We start from the raw sequence: 20,718 nt of genomic DNA on the forward strand, positions 1-20,718 counted from the left end.
TCACTCTCTCCGGCGTGCCATTTGTTCTGTGCTTTCAGGGATCTGATTCATGGGCACTTGAAGTGACTTATGTCTGAGAAAAGTTTACCATGGTAAAAACATTCGGAGCCACATACTCTAACGGGAACTCAGTATGTGCCGACCGAGTGAGCGGCTTATGGAGCATGAAATGATCCTGTAGAATTAAAAAGCCTTAAAGTATCAGTTCAAAGTGAAAGTAAGTGAGAAGAAAACAAATAAAACCCAAGAAACATTGCTGAGTGTTTTTCTCACAGTATATTTTAATAACACAGACAAACATAAAAATAATGCACAATACTGAGACACCATTGTTTTTCCTCATGTCGTTTCTAGAATTTCTTATTAACATATTTACATTCACATTGATATTCACATAAATTCACATGGAAAATAAACAGCAAAATGGCAGTGTACGCATTTAAGACATACTGCTTCAGCATATCATGGTAATTTTGGTATGAACCCCCTTCCCCTTGCTGATATATAGTGCACAATACATATGATACCACTTACAGAATCAGAACAGAATCCTATACATTAAATGCATATTTTGTTTCTTTTGAGCGAGTCTTGTCCAGTCTAGTCATTTCCTTTTCTCAGCAAGAGCTGGATTTTTCTAGCATGATAACACTACACTTCACTTCTCTTGCGAATGGCTGTTGTCGACTGTGTAATGAAAAACTTGAAAAACCAAAGAATTAAAAATTGAAAAAAAAAAAACATCTTGAGTTTGAAATTTTAGAAATACACATCAACATAATGAGAAAGCAGTAAATGACTTGAAACAACTGAACTTGTAACTGCTTTGGCAAGACTCCTGCAACATGGTTTTAAATAATTCTTTAAAAAGTCAAATTTTGTAGAAACATTGCTTGCTACTGAAATAAAACATTATATCTTACAAAAAAAAGATGAGTCTGCATCTTTTTTTAGAAACAAAATCTCAGAGTTGGCTAGAATGTGAAAGTGCTCTCAGCACTATATAGAGCTGTGACAACTGCTCAGGTAGCCTTAGCTTTGTGTTACTACTGTATGTGCTCACATTGTCTGTACATATATTAAATTCTGACTCGCTCCACTATGCTACATATAGTTGCTTTTTTTTATTTGGTTTTCAGTGCTTGCAGCATCACACTTTCCAGATCATTCCCTTTCCTTAAGCAGTGCAAATATATTTTTTTATATTTCCTTTTCTTTTTTTTAATAATCTCCTTAGTAATAGTAACACTGAGGACGACCCCAGTACAGGGGTAGCCAAAAGATTAAAAAAAATAATAAAAACCCACCTTCCCATGGTTGGACATTTTCTGAACAAAAACACTGTGGTAATAAAGGTGGCCTCAGTGTGTCCACACCAGGACATCAGCTAAAAGGCAGGAAGCTTTCTGAAGAACTTTTCTCAAATGTTCCTGAGTTTCTAAGCAGTGACTCTGAAAAGGCCTGAATTAATGGCTTAACTTAATTTATCCCCAATGGAAAGCTTTTCAAACAATTTTCTCTGAACCAGCACGATGGCATCACTGTTTCTACAACTGTCCAATGCCAAAATGCTCCTAATCTTCATTTCTGCCGTGTCTCTCATGTCACAACTCCACCGGGTCTTTGGGACCAGGCGAGTGCATATTGCACTGAAATGGTGTTGGGAAAGTCCATTTCACTCCTCAGACCTTTGGGAAAATCCGTCGGTGGCACCGTGGCAACTTCGACAGGGCCAGTTGCACGTCGTGGCTTCTTCTGAAACATGGAGCAGGGCTGAGTTTGGCCTGGCCTTCGGGTGCAGCCTTCATTCATTCTGTGCGATAAGACAAGATGCTGCAGCGTTTCGGCTCAGTCTACGGGCAGCTCGCAGGGTATCTGCTGGGCTGCTTTGGCTGTAGTGTACACCCGCTGGAAGTCCTTGTAGTGCGGAGCGCAGCCCAGCCAGGCCTCCCCGAAGTGGACCCGGCCTGTGAAGAGGAAGCTGCCCGGCCCCGGTCTGACGCCGCACTGCAGCAGAGTCCTGATCTCGCCCTTGCTGGTCAGGCGACTGTTGCCGGTGAAGAGGGCGTACTTCTGACGAAACACCCGGGTGGCGCTGACCTTGATCACCGCTGCCCGCAAGTTCTCGTCTTGCTCCACAGACCGGATGTTCCCACGTACCACTGTGGATCGACAGAACGTTCAGGTTCATTCTATGTTTTTATTTTATTTTACAAAACACACTTTTTACATACATACGTGAATATATAAAATGCTTTGCTGTGTTTTTTATCTCGAAACTGTTGCATTGTCCTGTTTCAGCTTTGTTCACTGTGGGTTACTAACTGATGGTGGAGCCGTTAGAAGGCCCTGGCTTGGTCACTAATCCCTCTGACTTTTTTCACTGGCTGAACTTTTCCTCAGTGCCTTTACAGCTCAATCAGAAGCCTACAGATTAGTCCACCACTCCCTCCCAAAGGGGGTGATGTTGGGATTAGTCCACTACAGCGCCTCCAGTAGGGGCTCTCCTGTTTGTGTGTGTGTGTGTGATGGGGGATGGAGAGAGCTGCTGTTTCACCTTTAACCTTTGCACTTTTGAGAGGAGAGGATTTGCAGGCATAGGGGTGCTCTGCCTTTAGACCAATTCGACACAACCGATTTGTCGATCCCCGACTAGGAATCATTACTTTCTGTAGCTTTTGCCTCCTGGACTTGTTGCCATTTGGTGGTCTGGTTTAATATGTTAATCCTGTCTGAATTTGAAGGAGGGGGAGTTCTCGGCGGTTTCATTCTTGGATTCCTGTCCTTTACACTTTATACAGGCAAGGAGGGGAAGGGTTGGAAAAGGTAACTCACCAAAGTCACTGGTGCAGACAGCCATCAGGATCTCTGTGTCGTTGCAGGGTCTGCAGGCATCTGGAGAAAGAAAAGAGAGGGAGAATCAGTTGGTGACCTCAAGAAAAGTCTAAACTCCTCTGTAACACCTATATGCTAATACTTATACTGAGCCTCCTGAAATCAAAGAGCGCATTTCCAGATCACATGCTCAGGAATGCGAGATGTGAATCCCAACCTAAAGCTCTGTGCAAAGGCGAGCAACAAAGGAGAGGAGACCAACCACCGAGTTGTAACAGCCAGCTGCTACTTTTACAGTTGGTAGAGGAGGACCAGTGGAGCTTTAAGGTGCAAGGCTCGTCCACCGCAGACGATTTAAAGGCCAAATGAAACTGCACCCCCCCCCCCTCTTCCTCCTCCCTAGAGCCTTTAAGGGTGTCTACAGTCACACCTCATCAAAGCCTGGGCAGGGGCCAGGGAGAGGGAGAACTTCAAAGATTTTTAAAGGAGCACAATCCCACTTCCCAGTAAAGTCTGTGCTCCCTTTCACCTCACGCCTGACACATTTTCTTAAAAAAAAAAAAGGGGGAAAAAAAATAAAGTGCACCTTCCTGAAACTCATAGCTGAGTTTAAGGATGGCAGGAAAAACAAAACAAAAAAGGGGGTTAAAAAGCAAACCAGCGAAGCTCTAGCTGTCTGCTTTGACTGAATTGTGGCTAGACAAAAAGTCCTGGCATTTTTTAAAGTTCTCCTTGTGGTTCTTTGGAGGCCCCTTGCCCACCCCACACATTCTCCTCCTTAGTGAAAACCTCTTGATAAATGAGATTCCTTCCTCTCTAGTCCACAGCAAACCCCCATCCAAACCTAATCAGTGTGTGTGTGTGTGTGTGTGTGTGTGTGTGTGTGTGTGTGTGTGTGGGACAGAGAGAGAGAGATGTAGAGGGGGGAGTATACTCCTACAGACAAGTCTCCCCACAGAGAGGCAGCTCAACAAAAGAGGGGAGCATCTCAGCTGGGCAGAGGCCTCCCTGTCGCCTAGGCGACGGCAGTAATCCCAGAATACTCATGCGGCACCCATTCAAAGGGCTCTGGACTCTGGAGAAAGCCCCACATACTGTGCTTTTGTCCCCCCCCTCCCTCCACACACACCCCTCCTCCTCCTCCTCCTCCTCCTCCACACTCCACAGCTCCCCGTCTCCTACTCCAAACCAGCACGCCTCTGGGGAAAGTTTGGCCACTTCCTCCTCCCTGCTCTCTACATGGGCCGTGGAAAGTCCAACCAGCCCGCAGAGGCCTGTTATGAATTATGAATCATCTACAGGGAGGATTTTATGGTGTATAATATCATCACCGTGGGGTACGACTCTGCAACTCCCCAACTCCCCAGGAAGGAGGAAAAAAAAGAGCTGTGACCACAAGTTTGGTCGGTTTTATGAGAAATTACAGTTTTTGATCCATAGAGAAACAAAGTGAGCTTTCAGATGTTTACTCAGCAATTTCACAATGATTATTGTTCTGTATTCCCCATCTGTGTTTAGTTTTGCATGTGACCACAGCCAGGCTGACTCACCTTTACTGCTGATGGAGTTGGAGTCCAGTGACATGCGGGCGGTCCAGTCTCCTCTCAGCTCGTAGCGAAAGGAGGCGATCCTCCTGCTGATGTCCTGGTGAGGTGTAGCTTGCAGGAACAGGGCCACTCTCTCCCCCGGCAGCCGGCTGAAGCAGCGCACCCTCGGCGGCGGGGAGGACTCCAGGCGGTCCCCGACCAGGAGCTCCAGGACCCCGTCTCTCTCCAGGTAGAGCTGGGCTCCGTGGAAATGCTCCGAGGGCTTGACGCAGGCCGTGATGAGGCCCGAGCTGCTGCCGCCGGGGCCCACCGCCACAGAGGGCAGGCGGGGGGAGAGGGTGAGGCGCAGGGCTCCTTTGGGGTACAGCCAGTTCAGGGTGCCCTCGGAGCAGTGGAGGGAGATCTGCTCCACGCTGCCCTGCTGCTGGGACAAACCACTGTGGGAGGGAAAGCAGAGAGGGAAACACCAGTCAGTACATGTTATCCAGTATCCAGAGTCCCTCACATCCTCATCGAAGTGGACCGAGCAGGTTCAAAAATGTGAGTCATGCACAACTTCAGCCAAGATCATCATATGAATTCAGTAGAAACACAAACTGACTTATGAAGAGGGAAACCTCTGCTGAACCTCTCAGTCCTGCAGCTGCAGAGAACATCTCATCTCAATGAGCTACAGGACTGAGAAGATCAGGAGACACTGACCAGACTGTGCAACACTTCAGACAAAGGAAATGACTCTATTATTATTAACTATTCTAACTTATAGATCTATCAATCTATCTAAAACTCAAACTCCAGTAGTAGCCTACTCATCTTCTCCTGAGAAGGCGCCGCCTACTGGCAGCTCAGTGTAAACAGGGGCCCCCACTCCACACAAATTAATCTTTAGAGCCAAATTTATGAAAATGCATCAAGTTCTCTGCATGATTGAAACAAAGCTGTGATGAAGCTGCACTCCCTCAACATGCATACACAATGTGTGTTTCCTGCAGGCGTGGGGATTAAACCCTGCAGTCTCCTGTGTGTCTGGACCCTCGGTGCCTCCTGCAGACAGCCCGGAGGCGCTATCTCTGCACAGCTAGAAACATTTTAATTGCGCCCTAATGGCAAGTCACAACATGTTGCGTTCACGGCAGCATCCTCATTAACCATTAATTTTAAGGCCAAACAAACAAACAAGGATAAAGTGGCACCTGTAGCATCTCACAGTGAGGTTTTAAAATATTTTCATGAAGCCAAACGCAGAAAGTTGGAAATACTTGCCTGCCTCTCCAGCTGCATTGGTCCTCAGAGTAGTTTGAATGAGCCACATCAAAAATGGCAAAAAGTAAAATCCAAATGGCGTTAATCCAAACCCCCAAAGCAGACATGTTCGACAGTGATGCAAAATTAAAAAACAAATAAAAAATGAAAAAGGTCAGAAAAAGATTATTCCAAATCTGCGATGTCCTAAATCTCTATAAAACAACTTTTATTCTATCTCTGATCATCTCCATAGCTTTGCATCCTCTTACCCTGATGTGTGAGATAAGAGAACAGCACTAAACTCTCACAGCTCCCCTCGACTCTCCGGGCCGCTGTGCGTCAGGGAGCGCAGCGCTGTGAAGTTATTCCCCCTCAGAAAAACTTCACGGACCAATCAGAGCGCGACTAGAGAAACTTTAAACCACTCACACAGAGCGGGGGGAGGAGGGACGTCTGACCTGCAGAATGAGTAACAGTATGCAAAGATAAACCAAGACACAATTCACCATTGTGTTGGACCTGTCTGCTTAGAAATGACTAATTAATTAACGTAATTTAAAATGTGAGTTAAAGGACCCTCCCCCCAGATAGATATGGAGACACATAATATAATATGATCTGATTTATGTTTTTTCCACCAAAAAAAAAAGTTTAATTAACCTTTTATTACAACGAGACATGCACCCTCATCCAAAAACCAAGAATCTATGAATATGCAAATATTTCAAACTTGAGCTGCTAAATAGAAAGGCTGGATTGCACCAACAAGGTTTAAATTAATCTAAGATGGATCTGAGTTTAGTAAAACTCGGTTTAAAAAAGGTTCAGCTAAGTTCTGCTGCACAGTTTCAATAAACTATGTTTAGTAAAGCCAAGTTTATTCATTTGTACTGAGTTTATTCTGTTGAATAAATGTGTCCCTGTTTATTCAACAGGGACAAGTGTGCAACTAAATCTACTGATGGTTTAAAGTATAGATCACAGTTTATACTGGAGTTTAAAGTTTTGGTGCAACAGAATTTACTTTAACCTTGGTTTGAATTTAAAACTAATCAGAGTTTAAAGAGAGGTTTCAATTTAATCTTTATTTTACTTTAAACTATAGTTCAGTGCACCAGAATTTCACTTTAAACTAAGAAGTAATCAGTTTTAAAAGTTAAGCCTTCTCGTTGCCATCCAGCTTGGACGTCTATTCTCAGGGTATATGAATTGGAGGCTTCAGGTTTTCACAAAACATTGATATACATGACATGAGGTAATTGACGTTTTGTAGTTTTAGTTGTGATGTCACAAAGTAGCTTTCTCATACATGTGCGTCTCAAACTCAAATTTACTGTAAGGTAAGCACAGAAACATGGTCCCACTTCAGCAAATGATTGTGAAATGCTACTTCATAAAATTGCTAACTCTGCATACGCCTAATTTCTGCAAGGCCAAATATTTAAATGAGGTAACGATGAGCAAAAGACATTTTAGTGGGACAGGATATTAAACATCACAATTATATTATGTTTGTTGCTTTGTATTTTATTGAGATTTTTTCCCCCTTTTCTCTCATAAAGAAGGTCATGTATATTTTATAAAGAATGATTTTCTTCTTTATGAACATACACATTAATAAACAACTATGATTGACTTTTTTAACATCTCAAATGCAGTAAACTTCCTTAAACTAAGGCTTCTTATGGATCTGATCAGTAGGCTACTTTGCACTGACTTCACTCTGCAACATTTCATTCATAACAACACCAGTCATCTCCAAAGCTTCTTATTAGCATAATGTCCCAGAGGCGTGAAGTAAATAAATGCTAAATCAAATGAAGAAGAGACATAAAGCACTAGTCATGGTTCAAGAACCCTAACCTGGTTGTCAGACCCAACACTTATGATGATGGTGGTGATGATGATGATGAAGATTTTGCCTCCTCTAGTTGTCGTGGCCTCTGCCCTTTACCCCGCTGAGCTTCTCTTTCATGTTGTGGTATTTATAACCAAATCAAATATTCTTTTGTGCCAACACTGCCATGCATCTCCCCGAGCCACTGACTTTCGGTGTAAGTGTGTGTGTGTGTGTGTGTGTGATGGAAGTCTAGGCTCCTGTGATGGAGTTATGACAAGGCCTCAGACCGACACAAAGGCACATGTGCAGAAATCCAGCTGCTTTATTGTCCGCAGCAGGACAGAGCTTTGTTTTCCTCAGGCCATTTCAAAGCAGCCGAGTTTAAAGCGCAGAGTGACGGGTGGAGGAGGGGTCGGGTGTCCAGGGTGTGACCCAGTCAAAGAAAAATGAATACATTAGAGCCTAAACTTAGCTATGGACTTCAGAAATATGTCACAGCTTCCACGTGTGTGCAGCGAAGTTGGACACGGACAGTCAAATTTACACACTTTGTCAAAGCCATCAGTGAGTATGTATTCATACACGTGTCCATTGAAACAATAGCACACACTCTGCGTGACCATGGTGTGACCCAAACTACAGTCTTATCCAGCCTGGATCCCATTCAGTGTTTCTATGTGGTTGTATAGATCAAACATAGCAAGACTAAACTTATTTGTTTAGTTTTACTCACTTTCATTTAGTCTCTATCATTAAAAAGTCATAGAGTAAGGGATGGAGAGGTACATTCATGTAAAAAACACATTTATTAAACATGAATTAACACATATGCATTTGTTTTTAGTTAAACCTTGTGTGGTCTTCCTCCTTGTCACATCCACTGAGCCAGTTTGTGACAATTGCTTAAAGGGATAGTTCACCCAAAATTCAAATTTCACTCATTATCTACTCACCCTCATGTCGACTAAGAGCTGTGAGAATTTTCAGAGTTATCTGTGCCTTCTCTGAGTTACGGGGGGGTCCGCGCAGCAGTATTTGTCCATATAATGGTTGTCAATGGATACCAACTTTCTTCGTCCAAAAAGACACACCAAAAAACATCCAAATACCTCCATACTGCTCGTCTGTAATGTCCCTCTTGTATTGAAGCCCCGACATGAGAAATTGTTCCGCCGGTCAGTGCAAATCACGCGAGATTTGCACTGACACAGGAAGAGCAGTGAACTGAGACACTGGGAGCTTCCGCTACAAACAAGCTTAAAATATAGATTTATAAAAAAAAAATTCGGAACAATTTCTCATGTCGGGGCTTCAATACAAGAGGGACATTACAGACGAGCAGTATGGAGGTATTTGGATGTTTTTTGGTGTGTCTTTTTGGACGAAGAAAGTTGGTATCCATTGACAACCATTATATGGACAAATACTGCTGCGCGGACCCCCCCGTAACTCAGAGAAGGCACGGAGGACTCTGAAAATTCTCCCAGCCCTTAGTCGACATGAGGGTGCAGATAATGAGTGAAATTTGAATTTTGGGTGAACTATCCCTTTAATGGATGCCTTGTTATGGCTTCTAGATTATGACTCATCCATTCATACCTGTTGCTGTATTAGTGGTTTTGCCATCTCCATGATTTATGTGTAATAAAAACACTGGATCTATTAATCAAAGGTACAGTGAACTTTTATTGTAATTACAATAGATCTTCAGTTCGAGTCACAAATTCCATATCAGCTCTCAGTCTGTGTCAGCTATTGAAGATCAGTGTGAGTGTCTGAGCCATCAGACCTGGCTGCTTCTGTTCTCCATCACCATCATTGATTGTGATGAGACACAGAGTCTGTTTGTCCTCAACTACTGAACCAGATTCCCGTCGTGCTGTGGCCTCCGCGCGGCGTTCTCACACGGCCGCCAATGAGAGTGTCCTCAAATGCCGCTGCTGTACGCATACAAGAGTTTGCACGCATGTGTTAGTGCTGTGTCTATTTATTTGGTGCGCTGTATCCTTCTACGTGTGTGGGGGAGCGTGCAAACAGAGAGGATGTAGTGGCAGTGTGGTGTTACTGGTGTTTATGGGACCTAGACATTGTGTGTAGCTTTCTCCTGCTGTTTCCTCTTGCTGTTTCAGACACAGGTAGTGCCTTTCATGCGGATTAACAATGTTTACAAAGTTGTATTTGAGTGTTGCATAAGTAAGAAAAATCAAAAACAAATGATATGCTGATCTAAGTTTGAGCACGTACACAGTCAGATCCATTGATCCACCCACACGGAAAGAACCTATAGGTTTTAATATAGGTTTGAATCCTCATGAGGATATATGCGCATATATGAAACCTATATGCAGTTTATCTGTGAATATATGCTGCATATATACGCACCATACAGTAGGCTATATAGCATATATGCGTATATATGAAAACGACCAATTGTATGTATGTCACATATAGTCAAACCTATATTAAAACCTATAGGTTCTTTCCGTGTGGGCATCCAGTATTTGGAGTAAGACATTTACAGTTGTATACGTTGTATATGAAACCTCAGTAGATATTTGAGGCTGAACAACAACCAGTGTCCTCTCAAACATCCAGGTTAGGTTGAAAGTGAAAGGTTGAGATACATTTCACTAATTTGCAAAGACACTTTAAATACACAACAATAAAAACGGAACATATACACTTATAAACATGCAAAAAGTACACTCATAGTCAAAATGCTTCAACTATTTCAGTGATTTATTTTCCTCCCTTGTGTTTTAGCCTCTAAGGCCACTCTGCTGCATGTGCCCAGTTAAAAACACACGTCCTGACTCTGCAGTGCAATTTAAGTCCAATATGTCTGACATCTAAAGACGTGAAATTCTGCAGTAGATTCAAAAGAGTCACTGAACATCACACTTTGGGTTTAGATGGTGTGTTTGCTGTTGCAGCTTCACCCAACCTAAAACGCTCCAGCTGAAACACCAGAGCACGACCTGATGGGAGTTGAGAAGCTGAGATGCCCTTGTTCCCAGACTGTTCAGCAGCTTCCCATGGCACCTCGGCGCTAATCCGGCTGATCTGACATCGCTGCTGTTTGTTTTCCTGCACAGTGTCATCTATCTGCTGGTAATGAGATCTAAGACCTTGACAGGATACTCTGACAATCAGCCCATGTTCAGGGTAGCAGAAAATATGCCCTTCCCGCCACGGGATTGTGCTGTGTCTTAGGTTTTTGCCTGGTTTGTGTGAGGATGGTCATGGGAAACAATGTTACAGCGTCTCAGTCTACAGTCTGGATCGCAATCACAATCTACTTGTTATTGTTTTAGGGTGAGAAAAAACCTTGATAGCCTTAATAGCCAGAGTATAGTTCTGCCCTACAAAGGCAAAGTGCAGTATCTGCATTTTTTTTTTTTGACCAATCAAAAGTGTGGCATATTATCTTCAATCTGGTAGAATTTGATATTGGTAGGCTGCTGCTAAATTTTATTAGTTATTGGGCTTTTTATTTTGTTGTCCATCCAAAGAAGCACTGTGAAACCAAGGCAAAGTGCAGTATCTGCAAAGAACTGTACTCCCTACATTCTAGAATTTACTCTATAACTCCATTGGAGTAAAACCAAGCCAAAGTGCAGTATCTGCACCAAAACCAAGGCAAAAGTGCAGCATCTGCCATAAAACTGTCAAAATTGGTCAGAAAGAAATTAAATAAGTCTATATTTTAAGCTTGTTTGTAGCGGAAGCTCCCAGTGTCTCAGTTCTCTGCTCTTGCACTGACCGGCGGAACAATTTCTCATGTCGGGGCTTCAGTACAAGAGGGACATTACATACGAGCAGTATGGAGGTATTTGGATGTTTTTTGGTGTGTCTTTTTGGACGAAGAAAAGTGAGCACCATTCACAACCATTATATGGACAAATACTGCTGTGCGGACCCCCCCCCCCCCCCCCCCCCCCCCCCCCCGCGCAACTCCGAGAAGGCACGGAGGACTCTGAAAATTCTCCCAGCCCTTAGTCGACATGAGGGTGAGTAGATAATGAGTGAAATTTGAATTTTGGGTGAACTATCCCTTTAATTCAGTCCACCAATTATAGACTTGGTAGTTATTCATAATTTGATGCTTAAACCTGACAATGAAAAACACAAAAAGCTGTTTTTCTCAGTTTGGCATTTTTACAGATACTACACTTTGCCTTTGTAGGGCAGAGTGGTTGAGGAAAATAACATTTTTTAAGTTTAATTTAGTTAAACAGGACTAAAGAGGATTTAGCTGCTTTTATTTCTTTAAATTTTTAACCATTATCTAAAATTACAGTGTGGTTGTGAGGTCCAGAAAGAACCATAGGCCCTGGTGTGATGTATTTATCGGAAAAAAGACTGATCTGGTACACTCCGGTGTTGTGTAGTGTTGCGTTGTGATGAGCCAGTGAGAGCAGTGAGACGCACACTTTCCCACCTCCTCATGCAGGTGAAGGGGCTCCTGGTCGAGTGGCCGACCAGAGGCTGTGAGAAGAACCAACGCTCAGAGCTCGGAAAAACCTCACGCTGATATTTACCCTTAGTAGAGCCCCCATGAGAGCCGCATGTGAAAACTGACACCTGCTCTCTCATTGCACTTTCTCAGGATCCTGGTTGTGTATGTGTTTGTTTGTATGACAGTAAATTTCTCTTTGTGCCTCTCATCTCGGTTTGTGTAGTTTGTGTTTGCGTGACTGTGTGTGTGTGTGTGTGTGTGTGTGTGTGTGTGTGTGTGTGTGTGTGTGTGTGTGTGTGTGTGTGTTAGTGTAAAGCCCAGTGGGAAACTGAATACAAGAGGGCCCTACACCAGATAAACACAGTCAGAGAGGGCTGATAGCAAACGCAGCTGGAAACGCGCAGAGACACCCTGAGAATGCTCTCAAATGCTTTTCTAAACATGTAATAGATCACTTAGCTGCAGTGTCACAATACTCTGCTACGGCCCCTGTGTGCCTAAGTCCTCTCCATCGGGATCTCACATAAATTTTGCGTGAAGATGTGTCCTATGTGATGTTATGTACTGTAGAGAATGACCCTGCAAGTCAGAACCATACAAATCACAAGAGATTTGTTTGTGGCAGTTGGGGTTAAGTCTCAGTTTACACATGTTCTGCAGTAACCTCACACATTTACAACAACCCACACATTTTTTTCCTGCTTCTTGTACAGCTCTCTCTCTCTCTCTTTCTCTCCCTCTTCTTTTGGTTTATAATACTTGGTTTCTGTAATCCATCACTGTCATTTGTGTTTGTGGTTCTTTAAAGCACTTTCTGACAAATTATTTTTTTATAAGTGCTTTGAGGATGTTCATTTAAATCATTTTTATGGCTCTACACTTGAGGAATCCACTTTTTTTTTTTTTTTTTTCAACAGCTCCAAATATAACCTAATTATAGTGCCTGGGGTCAGAGGTCACAGCTGGGTGCCCTAGGGACTGTTCATTAGCAAAAACGGAGGGAAGAGGCTGCAGGTGTTTAAAATGGACCTCTCCATCTATTGTGCCAAAGTTCTTTATTATGCCTGAAGTTTCGAAGTCTGTCTTTTTTCTGCTTTTTTTTTGCCTTATTGAGTTTACTTGTTTGCCCCTTCAAACGTATTATTTAGGCATTATGTTGAGTAGATACTGTGACATTTAGCGCAAAACATTGAAGGATTATCAAAACCTTTTGGGTTTGATTTTAAAGTATCTCAAATTGCAGGATTGTTCTTGAACCAGATAGTCACTTCATAAGCTTGTAAATGTTATTACGTTTAATCAGTGAGTGATTGAGTTACTTTACTTAGTGATAAATGGCGACTTAGACACTTTTGTTGAAATTAAAAATCTTACATGGAAATATTTGACTATGTATTATATCTATTTTTCTAATCTATTTTTTTCTTAGAAGATTTGAGCACTTCTTCTACAAACATTTGTGTATCCGGGGCCAAACACTGCTCTGATTCAACCCTGTTCAATAACCATGTTTAGTAAAGCATCCTGAAGTGCTGATAGCAAGTTTCAAACACTCCAATGTTTCTGCCAACTAAACTTTATTTATTTTTTCTCTGAGTTCATGTCAAATTTCATTTCTACTGTTTATGAACCACACAGCTCTTCTGTATTGTTTCCCTCTCACAGTGCAGCCCGATCATTACTGTGTTCCTATCTGGATGGAGCAGTTAGATCCAATCTCTTATCTCAGTGTGAGAAGATAATGATAGTGTCATTGAACTGAGGCCGACTTTACACAGGGACAGTGTCAACAGCGCAGCCAACCTTGATGTCCTCTGCACTGATTCACACATTCCTCAATGTTCAAACACACACAAGGGAATAGTTTAGCTCAATGGTAAACAGGCTGCTCTCTTTTTAAGTGGTTCTTCACACAACGTTGCCACTGCTAACTCAGAAGATTTGACTTTTTTACTGTCAGTGCTTGATTGCGAGCTGCAGACAAGGATGAATAAGCCAAATGAAAACACCATCGAAGTGGCCACAGAATGCACAGGAAGTTTCCTGTGGTACGTGAGGTTTAAGGGTAAATTTAGACTACAAAGCATCTGCAGTCACCACAGATTTTGATTGTAGCCAGATTGAAGCCGGCATGTGTTGTGCTCCTTTATAAACGCTGCATTCCCTCATTAGAGTGGTAATATATGTGCAAGAGTTGGTCTGTAAATGGTTTGGTCTGTCTTGGTTTTTGGAGGGAAACCCACTTTAGTCGTTTCCTTTCAGAAGGCAGCATCTCCAGCTCCTTTCACTCCAACGTTTATGACGCTCATTAGCTGCAATTAGCTGCATCTCCCCATCTCACTATTTGTAATCCAGATGAGAGAGCCACAATCAGCTGGCCAGCGGTGCTATAGTGCCGCCTCGGGCCTGGTGGGTTTGATAGACAGTGTTGTTGGAGCCCAGCTGGGGGTCAGACAGAGGTTCTCCGCTGTCTGTCTTGGTTGCTGCTCCCCCGACCCCCACACTGCCTCTAATTGGCTGAATCAATTTGGAGGGAAACTTAACAAGAAGCAGGATCCCTCCAAAATTGACAATAGGTATAGTGTTTTACATATGTCCACAGGAAAGACAGATGTTGTGGCTCTCGACCACATCCACATTTGAATACCCTTATTTGGATACAATGGGGGAGAATACAAAGGGACTATATTTTGGCGGTCTTGGCCGAAGCATAAATTTGGCGGTCAAGATGGGCCCGGGTTCTTAAAGTTGCTGTGATGGAATTTATACTTAGAAACTTCTGACATGCTTTAAAGCCTTGGCTGGTATTTACCCAATCTCCACATCTGCAGTTGACTAAACGAGTTACAGAGAAAACAAAGATGGACTCCTGCAAACATACGAACATCCAAGTAATTCAGATTGTCTTAGAAATAACAGACAAGCAATAAGCCATTGAGGGAATAATTTGACATTTTGGATTTGAAAAATGAATATATTTTGCAGAGTAAAATAACTCTTCAGCAAGCAATAAAAACAGGGAAATAGGAGAAACCAGTTAACATGTTGCATCTTACTTATTTAATCCATCAAAAAAAGAGTATTAAAAAAAACCGTTGAGCTCCAACTTTCTTCATGTGGAGACCAGCTGCGGCCTCCAGGTGACCGATGGCACCATTCTCATCTAACCCTCAGTGTAAAAGCCAATAAATGCATTTATGCAGATGTTGAATACGTGCTCACTGGGCAGGTATGTCACTCTTTACTGTAATTACTGACAAAAAATGAATGAATTACATGGCCACAGATATTTTCATTCCATCAAAAATACTTAATATTATATTGGATTATTTATTTATTTTACAATATCTTCATTTGAAATCCTATTTAACTCAAAGCTCTCTTCCTCTCTCTCACTTTCTTTAAAAATCACCATACACCACATTTTAGGAGATACACCCCATGAACTCACGGTTGGAAACTGCTACAAAGAAAAAAACAAAAAGAATGGATGCTCAGTTTTTTTTTATTTTGCTGCCTGACTGCACTCCTCCTCCTCCTCCTCTTCCTCCTCCTCCTCCTCCTTCCCTGCACTGCGTCCTGCTCAGTGAATTGAGTTTGGTCAGCCTAGGTCATCCTTAGCTGTGTAGAATATAATTAGCCTGCCTACACACATACACATTCACACTCATACAGACTTTAAACTTTAAACCCCCCTTTTTACAATGGCCCGCTCACACAATAGACACATGCCAATACTCTGACCCTGTCGGCTATCTCCTCATGCACTAAAAGCCCCTGTTCATCCTTGAAACCCCCTCCTTCCCGCTCACTCAGCAGAATAATGAGACTGATGAGATTACACATTTACATCTCACATTTCACATCCATATCTAAGAAATTATAAGGATTTTAACAGGTGCTGAATCTCAGCTGTTACAGTGGAGAGCTGAAATCTGGCCCATGGTCAGAATCACTCTCAACATTGCCTGGATGTATTAAGTTTCAGGTGATGAAGTTAATCACATGTTACAGTTTCAAAGCTGGATGCTGGGAAGTTTGTAACCAAAGATGGAGCTGAGCTTTACCTTCATAAACCATTGAAACTAATGATCTAAAGTCAGAGTGATTCACTTTTCCAGGAACAATCAGAAAGGAGTGTAATATGTCCTGTGCAATGTACAGTATGTCTCCTATATTATTATCCCATATATACAACCTCTGGATATAAGAATATAAAGAAACAAATAGCAAAACGACTAGGCTGTTTTTACATATAAAGTGTTAACAAATTTCGGAACAGGTTGTATATGACATCAACATATTGTATACTCTAACAGGCTTTGAAATGGATATATATATTATGTAACATATGTCTATGATATAAGTATACATACATAAACATCAATCAATATCTTTTATTTAACCAGGTAAAAAAACCTAATTGAGATTTAAAACCTCTTTTCCAAGAGTGACCTGGCCAAGACGGCAGCACAAAAGCAGAATGGTTCCACCAAACACACAAGACACAAATAAAATACAATCACACATTACAGGAAAACAAGATTGGGATTACATGATTACACAATACAATCACAAGATCCAATTGAGCTCATTTCCCTGTATTTTATGATTTACTTGAATTCCTCCAGAGTAACAAGATGTGTCAATTTCAAGTCCTTCTGCACATCGTTCCAGGTAAAAGGGGCAGAAAATTTAAAAGCTTTTTTGCCCAGTTCAGTTCTGACTCTCGGGAACTGCATCATAATGTCCAAAGAACGCAGTCCATATCGTCTGAGGTTTCTACACATGTGTAAACACAAATATGTAGGCAAAAGTCCAAATAAAAGTCAGCCAGTGAGAGTCTACGGACATACAAAGATGGACAATGTGCGACGGACTATAAGGAACAGTGATGTACACGATAGCTGCAACCAGTAATAAAACGCAAAGAAATTGGATATTGTATACCACTGTATCCAATTTCTTTAAAAACTGATCAGGAGCATTCCTAAAAAGCAGGTCTCCGTAGTCCTACATAATTGCATAGACCATAGACATATGAATTTGCTCTAATTGGTTCCTTTTTTATTTTTTACATGTGTGCTTTTATGTGTTTATATGTCATGTAGAAAATCAATACATGCACTGATGCACATATATAAACAATTGTGTATGGGTGTAGAAAAACCTCAACTTGCAATAGTTTTCTCTTGCAAATGTTGCTAAGTGATGAAATGTTCCAGCTTGGCCATAACCTTGTATGAAATGTAAACAGCAGAGGTGTGATGAGATGATATGAGGATAAAATTCACAGGATTAAAGCAGCACCAATGTAATAGACTGCAAGTATAATATGTGATTTTAAGGATCGCTCTTCCAGCCTTAGCAGTAATCCAAGCGTCTTTACATTTAAGCCCCCAGATGACAATTAAACTCTCTGAATAGAGACTCAGTGGGACCATAATTGCACACCAAATTTGAGTCCCAAGCATCTTTTATCTCCCACCATCTTTCAGCAACTCAATTCAGATTCTTTGGTGACCTCCAGCTCGTCCCTGAGCCCCTTTTGATCTAACTTTTTTTAAATGCCGTTGCACGCGAGGCCCTTTGCTCTCTCAGCACCTGCAGTGTCCTCCAGCCCATCAGTGGGACCTGTCTTTTCACAATGTATACATCTGTTGCAAATGAGGTAGCCTTTGTTGGGGGGAGAAAAAACCCTTGAGGGGACCGCCAAAATTTGGTGTCTCCCTGGCTCCATCTTTGAGTAAACCCCCAACCCCCCAGCCTCTCTGACACAGGCACACACACACACACACCCACACACACCTCTTACTTCAGGGGTATCATATCACCTATCCCTTAGGGTATGGTATTGTGCAGGGCTGGATGTTCTCATGATAACAGGTGTATTTGAATGTACACAACAGGTGGCTGTTTGTTGGCTTTAGCATTAGTTTTATTAATGAAGTGATGCTAAAATGTTTTATATAAGCCTGTCCAGAGGAATCCATGAAGAGGAATTCATTATTAATCATTTTGTTTTAAATTTACATTTTTGCGGCTTCATTGTGGAAGCGAGTATTAGCTCTTGTTTCCACACTTTGAGGAATTCTGAAAAGCAAAGCAGAGACAATAAACATTTAGTTTTGATTTGCTTCATCTGACCCAAGAGTGATGAACAGAGGAAGCTGAAGGAGAGAGCAGACAAAACCGAGTCTGTCTCGCACTGAGTGACTCTTCAATGGAGGTTGTTTCTGCCTGCAGTGAACTGTGTCGTCCTGCAGACGAGTGAGAGACCAAAGTAAAAGGGAACTTGCTGAATAACTAGAGCATGGAGTATAGACCTGCACTGCCAACACACTCATGCATACACACATATGCATGAGCGCGTATACTTTCCCCCTTTACGCTGCATACTTGTACGCACACACACACATTTATACAGAGTCCAAGCTCAAGGATTTTGGGCCTATCTGCACATGTATGCAGGCTAATCAGGGCCTCTTCACAGACAGAAAGCAAGGGGTCAGTCAGGGTGAGATGTTTGTGATGGAAATTTGGACGGCAGGCGTAGGAAAACAAAGCTAGAGACAAGACGCCCCAGAGACGACATACTTTACACATGAGATAACACACATTGGGGAATAACAAAAAAAAACCTGAAAATAGGATAACAAAGCCTTTCTCATTCATATTCCTGATTAAAAGCTCAATGGCGGACACTTTCACGAAATTATAAGAGAATAGTTGGATTTAGAAAATATTTTGTCTGTAGATTTAATTCTGAGAGCTGGTGCAAAAAAAACCAAATAGCTTTAGTGGAATCTGAGCAGACAAATGCACAAGGTTAAGGATTAAACTCATCCTCATTCTGGTGTGTGTTGCACAGCAGAGTGCTTGATTACCGGTAACTTACAAGACTTTTTTTTAAAAGCAGTTTTGAATAGTCTCCTCTCCTCCAAGTTGCCTCAAATAATAACTGTTTCTCTATTTCACCATGAAGCAAGACAGGCAAACAGTGATTGCACATGGTCCAGTGGTGAAGGTGGAGCCCAGCACCTGTAGCTTTAACCGGGTATGTAGCACATAGACCAGGGGCATCCGATGGAACCGCCGCGCCTCACTGAGAAATCACACAAAGATGGGATTTAATGGCCCTTCGATTGAGCGGTTCTGAAAAGCCAACCTCTGACCCCCAGCCTTGACCCCTGGCAACCCCGCCCATCCTCCAGGGTCCAGTGCTTGTCATTGGTCATTTGTCAAACTCCTCACACTGATCTGATTACCGTCCAATTTAGGATCTGCCGACTACACACTTCTAGGATCAAGACAAGCTGCTTTCAGCAACTTTACATGACAACAAATAGCTGGATTGTTGTGGGAAGAGTAAAGGGACGAGAATTTGTTCTATGCAGGCCACAGAGACGGACAAAGCTTTAGATAGATGGCAACCACGGTATTTACTAATGAAGAACTGATGCAAATGGGATTTGTGTTTAAACTTTTCAAGAAAACACAGTCGCATTTCTTACTAAACAAAGAGGATGATATGAAACAGGAGGGAGAATAACTCATCACATGAATCATCCAAACTAAACATGACTCACACTGATGCATCCAAAACTAACCATTAACAGTCTCCAGACACAGGAGTCCACTGTGTGCATCATTTAAATATGTTAGTAGCCTATATTTGTCTTAGTGCAAAGCAGCAAAGTTCTTACTTTGATAAACACAGACCTAATTTCAGTGGCATTTTATTTGAGAGTGGAACTTCAAATGTAAAACATATTCCGTATTTGATGATTAGAGATGTCCATGCTGGATAACACATCATGTCCACATCATGGCCTGGTTAAATTTAGGTTTTGATGACAATGATTCTTGAGTAGATCCGACTTGTTCTCAGTATTGTAGGCTACAGTTTGTCATTCCACACTGCAAAAACTAATTTCTTGTTTATTTCTTGTAAAAAATGTCTAATTTCTAGTCAAAACTAATCTCTTTTCACTTAGAATAAAACTCATCACCTAAAAATTAACTTGTTTTTAGATAATTTTCATTTGTTTCAAACTAGTTTTCACTTGAAATAAGTAGAAAAAAGCTGCCAGTGAAAGCAGGTTTTTTGTGCTTGTAATAAGAAAGAAAAACTCAGAATCTGAATTTTCTACTTATTTCAAGTGAAAATATGCTTGAAAGAGGTAAAAAGTGCTAAAAACAAGCTACTTTTTAAATGTGATGAGTCTTATTTTAAGTATAATGAGATCTGTTTTGACTAGAAATAAGACAAATATTCTTGGTAAGATTTTGAGTTTTGCAGTGCATTCACAAAAGAGTCACTGAAAAGGAAAAAAGCTTGTATAGCCAGCAGGCTAGCTTGCTAACTGTGAGTGTATTATTTTAAAAGGATAAAAATTGCCACAAAAAACAATGTTAATAGTGAAAAATACGTAAACAAACTCTGCTTTTGCAGGCCTGTACTAACTAACTAGCACAATACTTTTATATAAGTGTGTGTGTGTGTGTGTGTGTGTGTGTGTGTGTGTGTGTGTGTGTGTGTGTGTGTGTGTGTGTGTGTGTGTGTGTGTGTGTGTGTGTGTGTGTGTGTGTGTGTGTGTGTGTGTGTGCGCGTGTGCGTGCGCGCGTGTGTATCAGCATTCATATTGTGACTGCTCTGAAAACCCTTCTGCAATGGACTCAGTCAGTCAGATATAACAAACGCCTTATCCTGTTCAGCCTTAGAGGATACACATGCACACACACACACACACACACACACACACACACACACACACACACACACACACACA

General features: G+C 41.9%; 1 protein-coding gene across 1 annotated transcript; it reads right to left on the reverse strand.

Annotated features, from left to right (window-relative positions):
- Positions 1-261: 261 nt before the first annotated feature.
- Positions 262-5,948, reverse strand: metrn (meteorin, glial cell differentiation regulator). The gene is made up of 4 exons (XM_083993733.1): positions 5,646-5,948; positions 4,386-4,819; positions 2,836-2,895; positions 262-2,162 (listed from the first exon to the last, which is right to left on the reverse strand). The coding sequence occupies exons 1-4, from the start codon at positions 5,750-5,752 to the stop codon at positions 1,849-1,851; spliced, it is 915 nt and encodes a 304-aa protein (XP_083849859.1). The 5' UTR covers positions 5,753-5,948; the 3' UTR covers positions 262-1,848.
- Positions 5,949-20,718: the final 14,770 nt, after the last annotated feature.

The sequence above is a fragment of the Trachurus trachurus genome (assembly GCF_905171665.1).
Source record: "Trachurus trachurus genome assembly, chromosome: 19".
Classification (NCBI taxonomy): domain Eukaryota; kingdom Metazoa; phylum Chordata; class Actinopteri; order Carangiformes; family Carangidae; genus Trachurus; species Trachurus trachurus.

Coding starts and splice junctions, on each gene's coding strand:
- metrn (XM_083993733.1), bottom strand. CDS start 5,752: ATGTCTGCTTTGGGGGTTTGGATTAACGCCATTTGGATTTTACTTTTT. Junction 4,820..5,645: donor CAATGCAGCTGGAGAGGCAG/GCAAGTATTTCC, acceptor TCCCTCCCACAG/TGGTTTGTCCCAGCAGCAGG. Junction 2,163..2,835: donor TGTCTGCACCAGTGACTTTG/GTGAGTTACCTT, acceptor GTCGATCCACAG/TGGTACGTGGGAACATCCGG.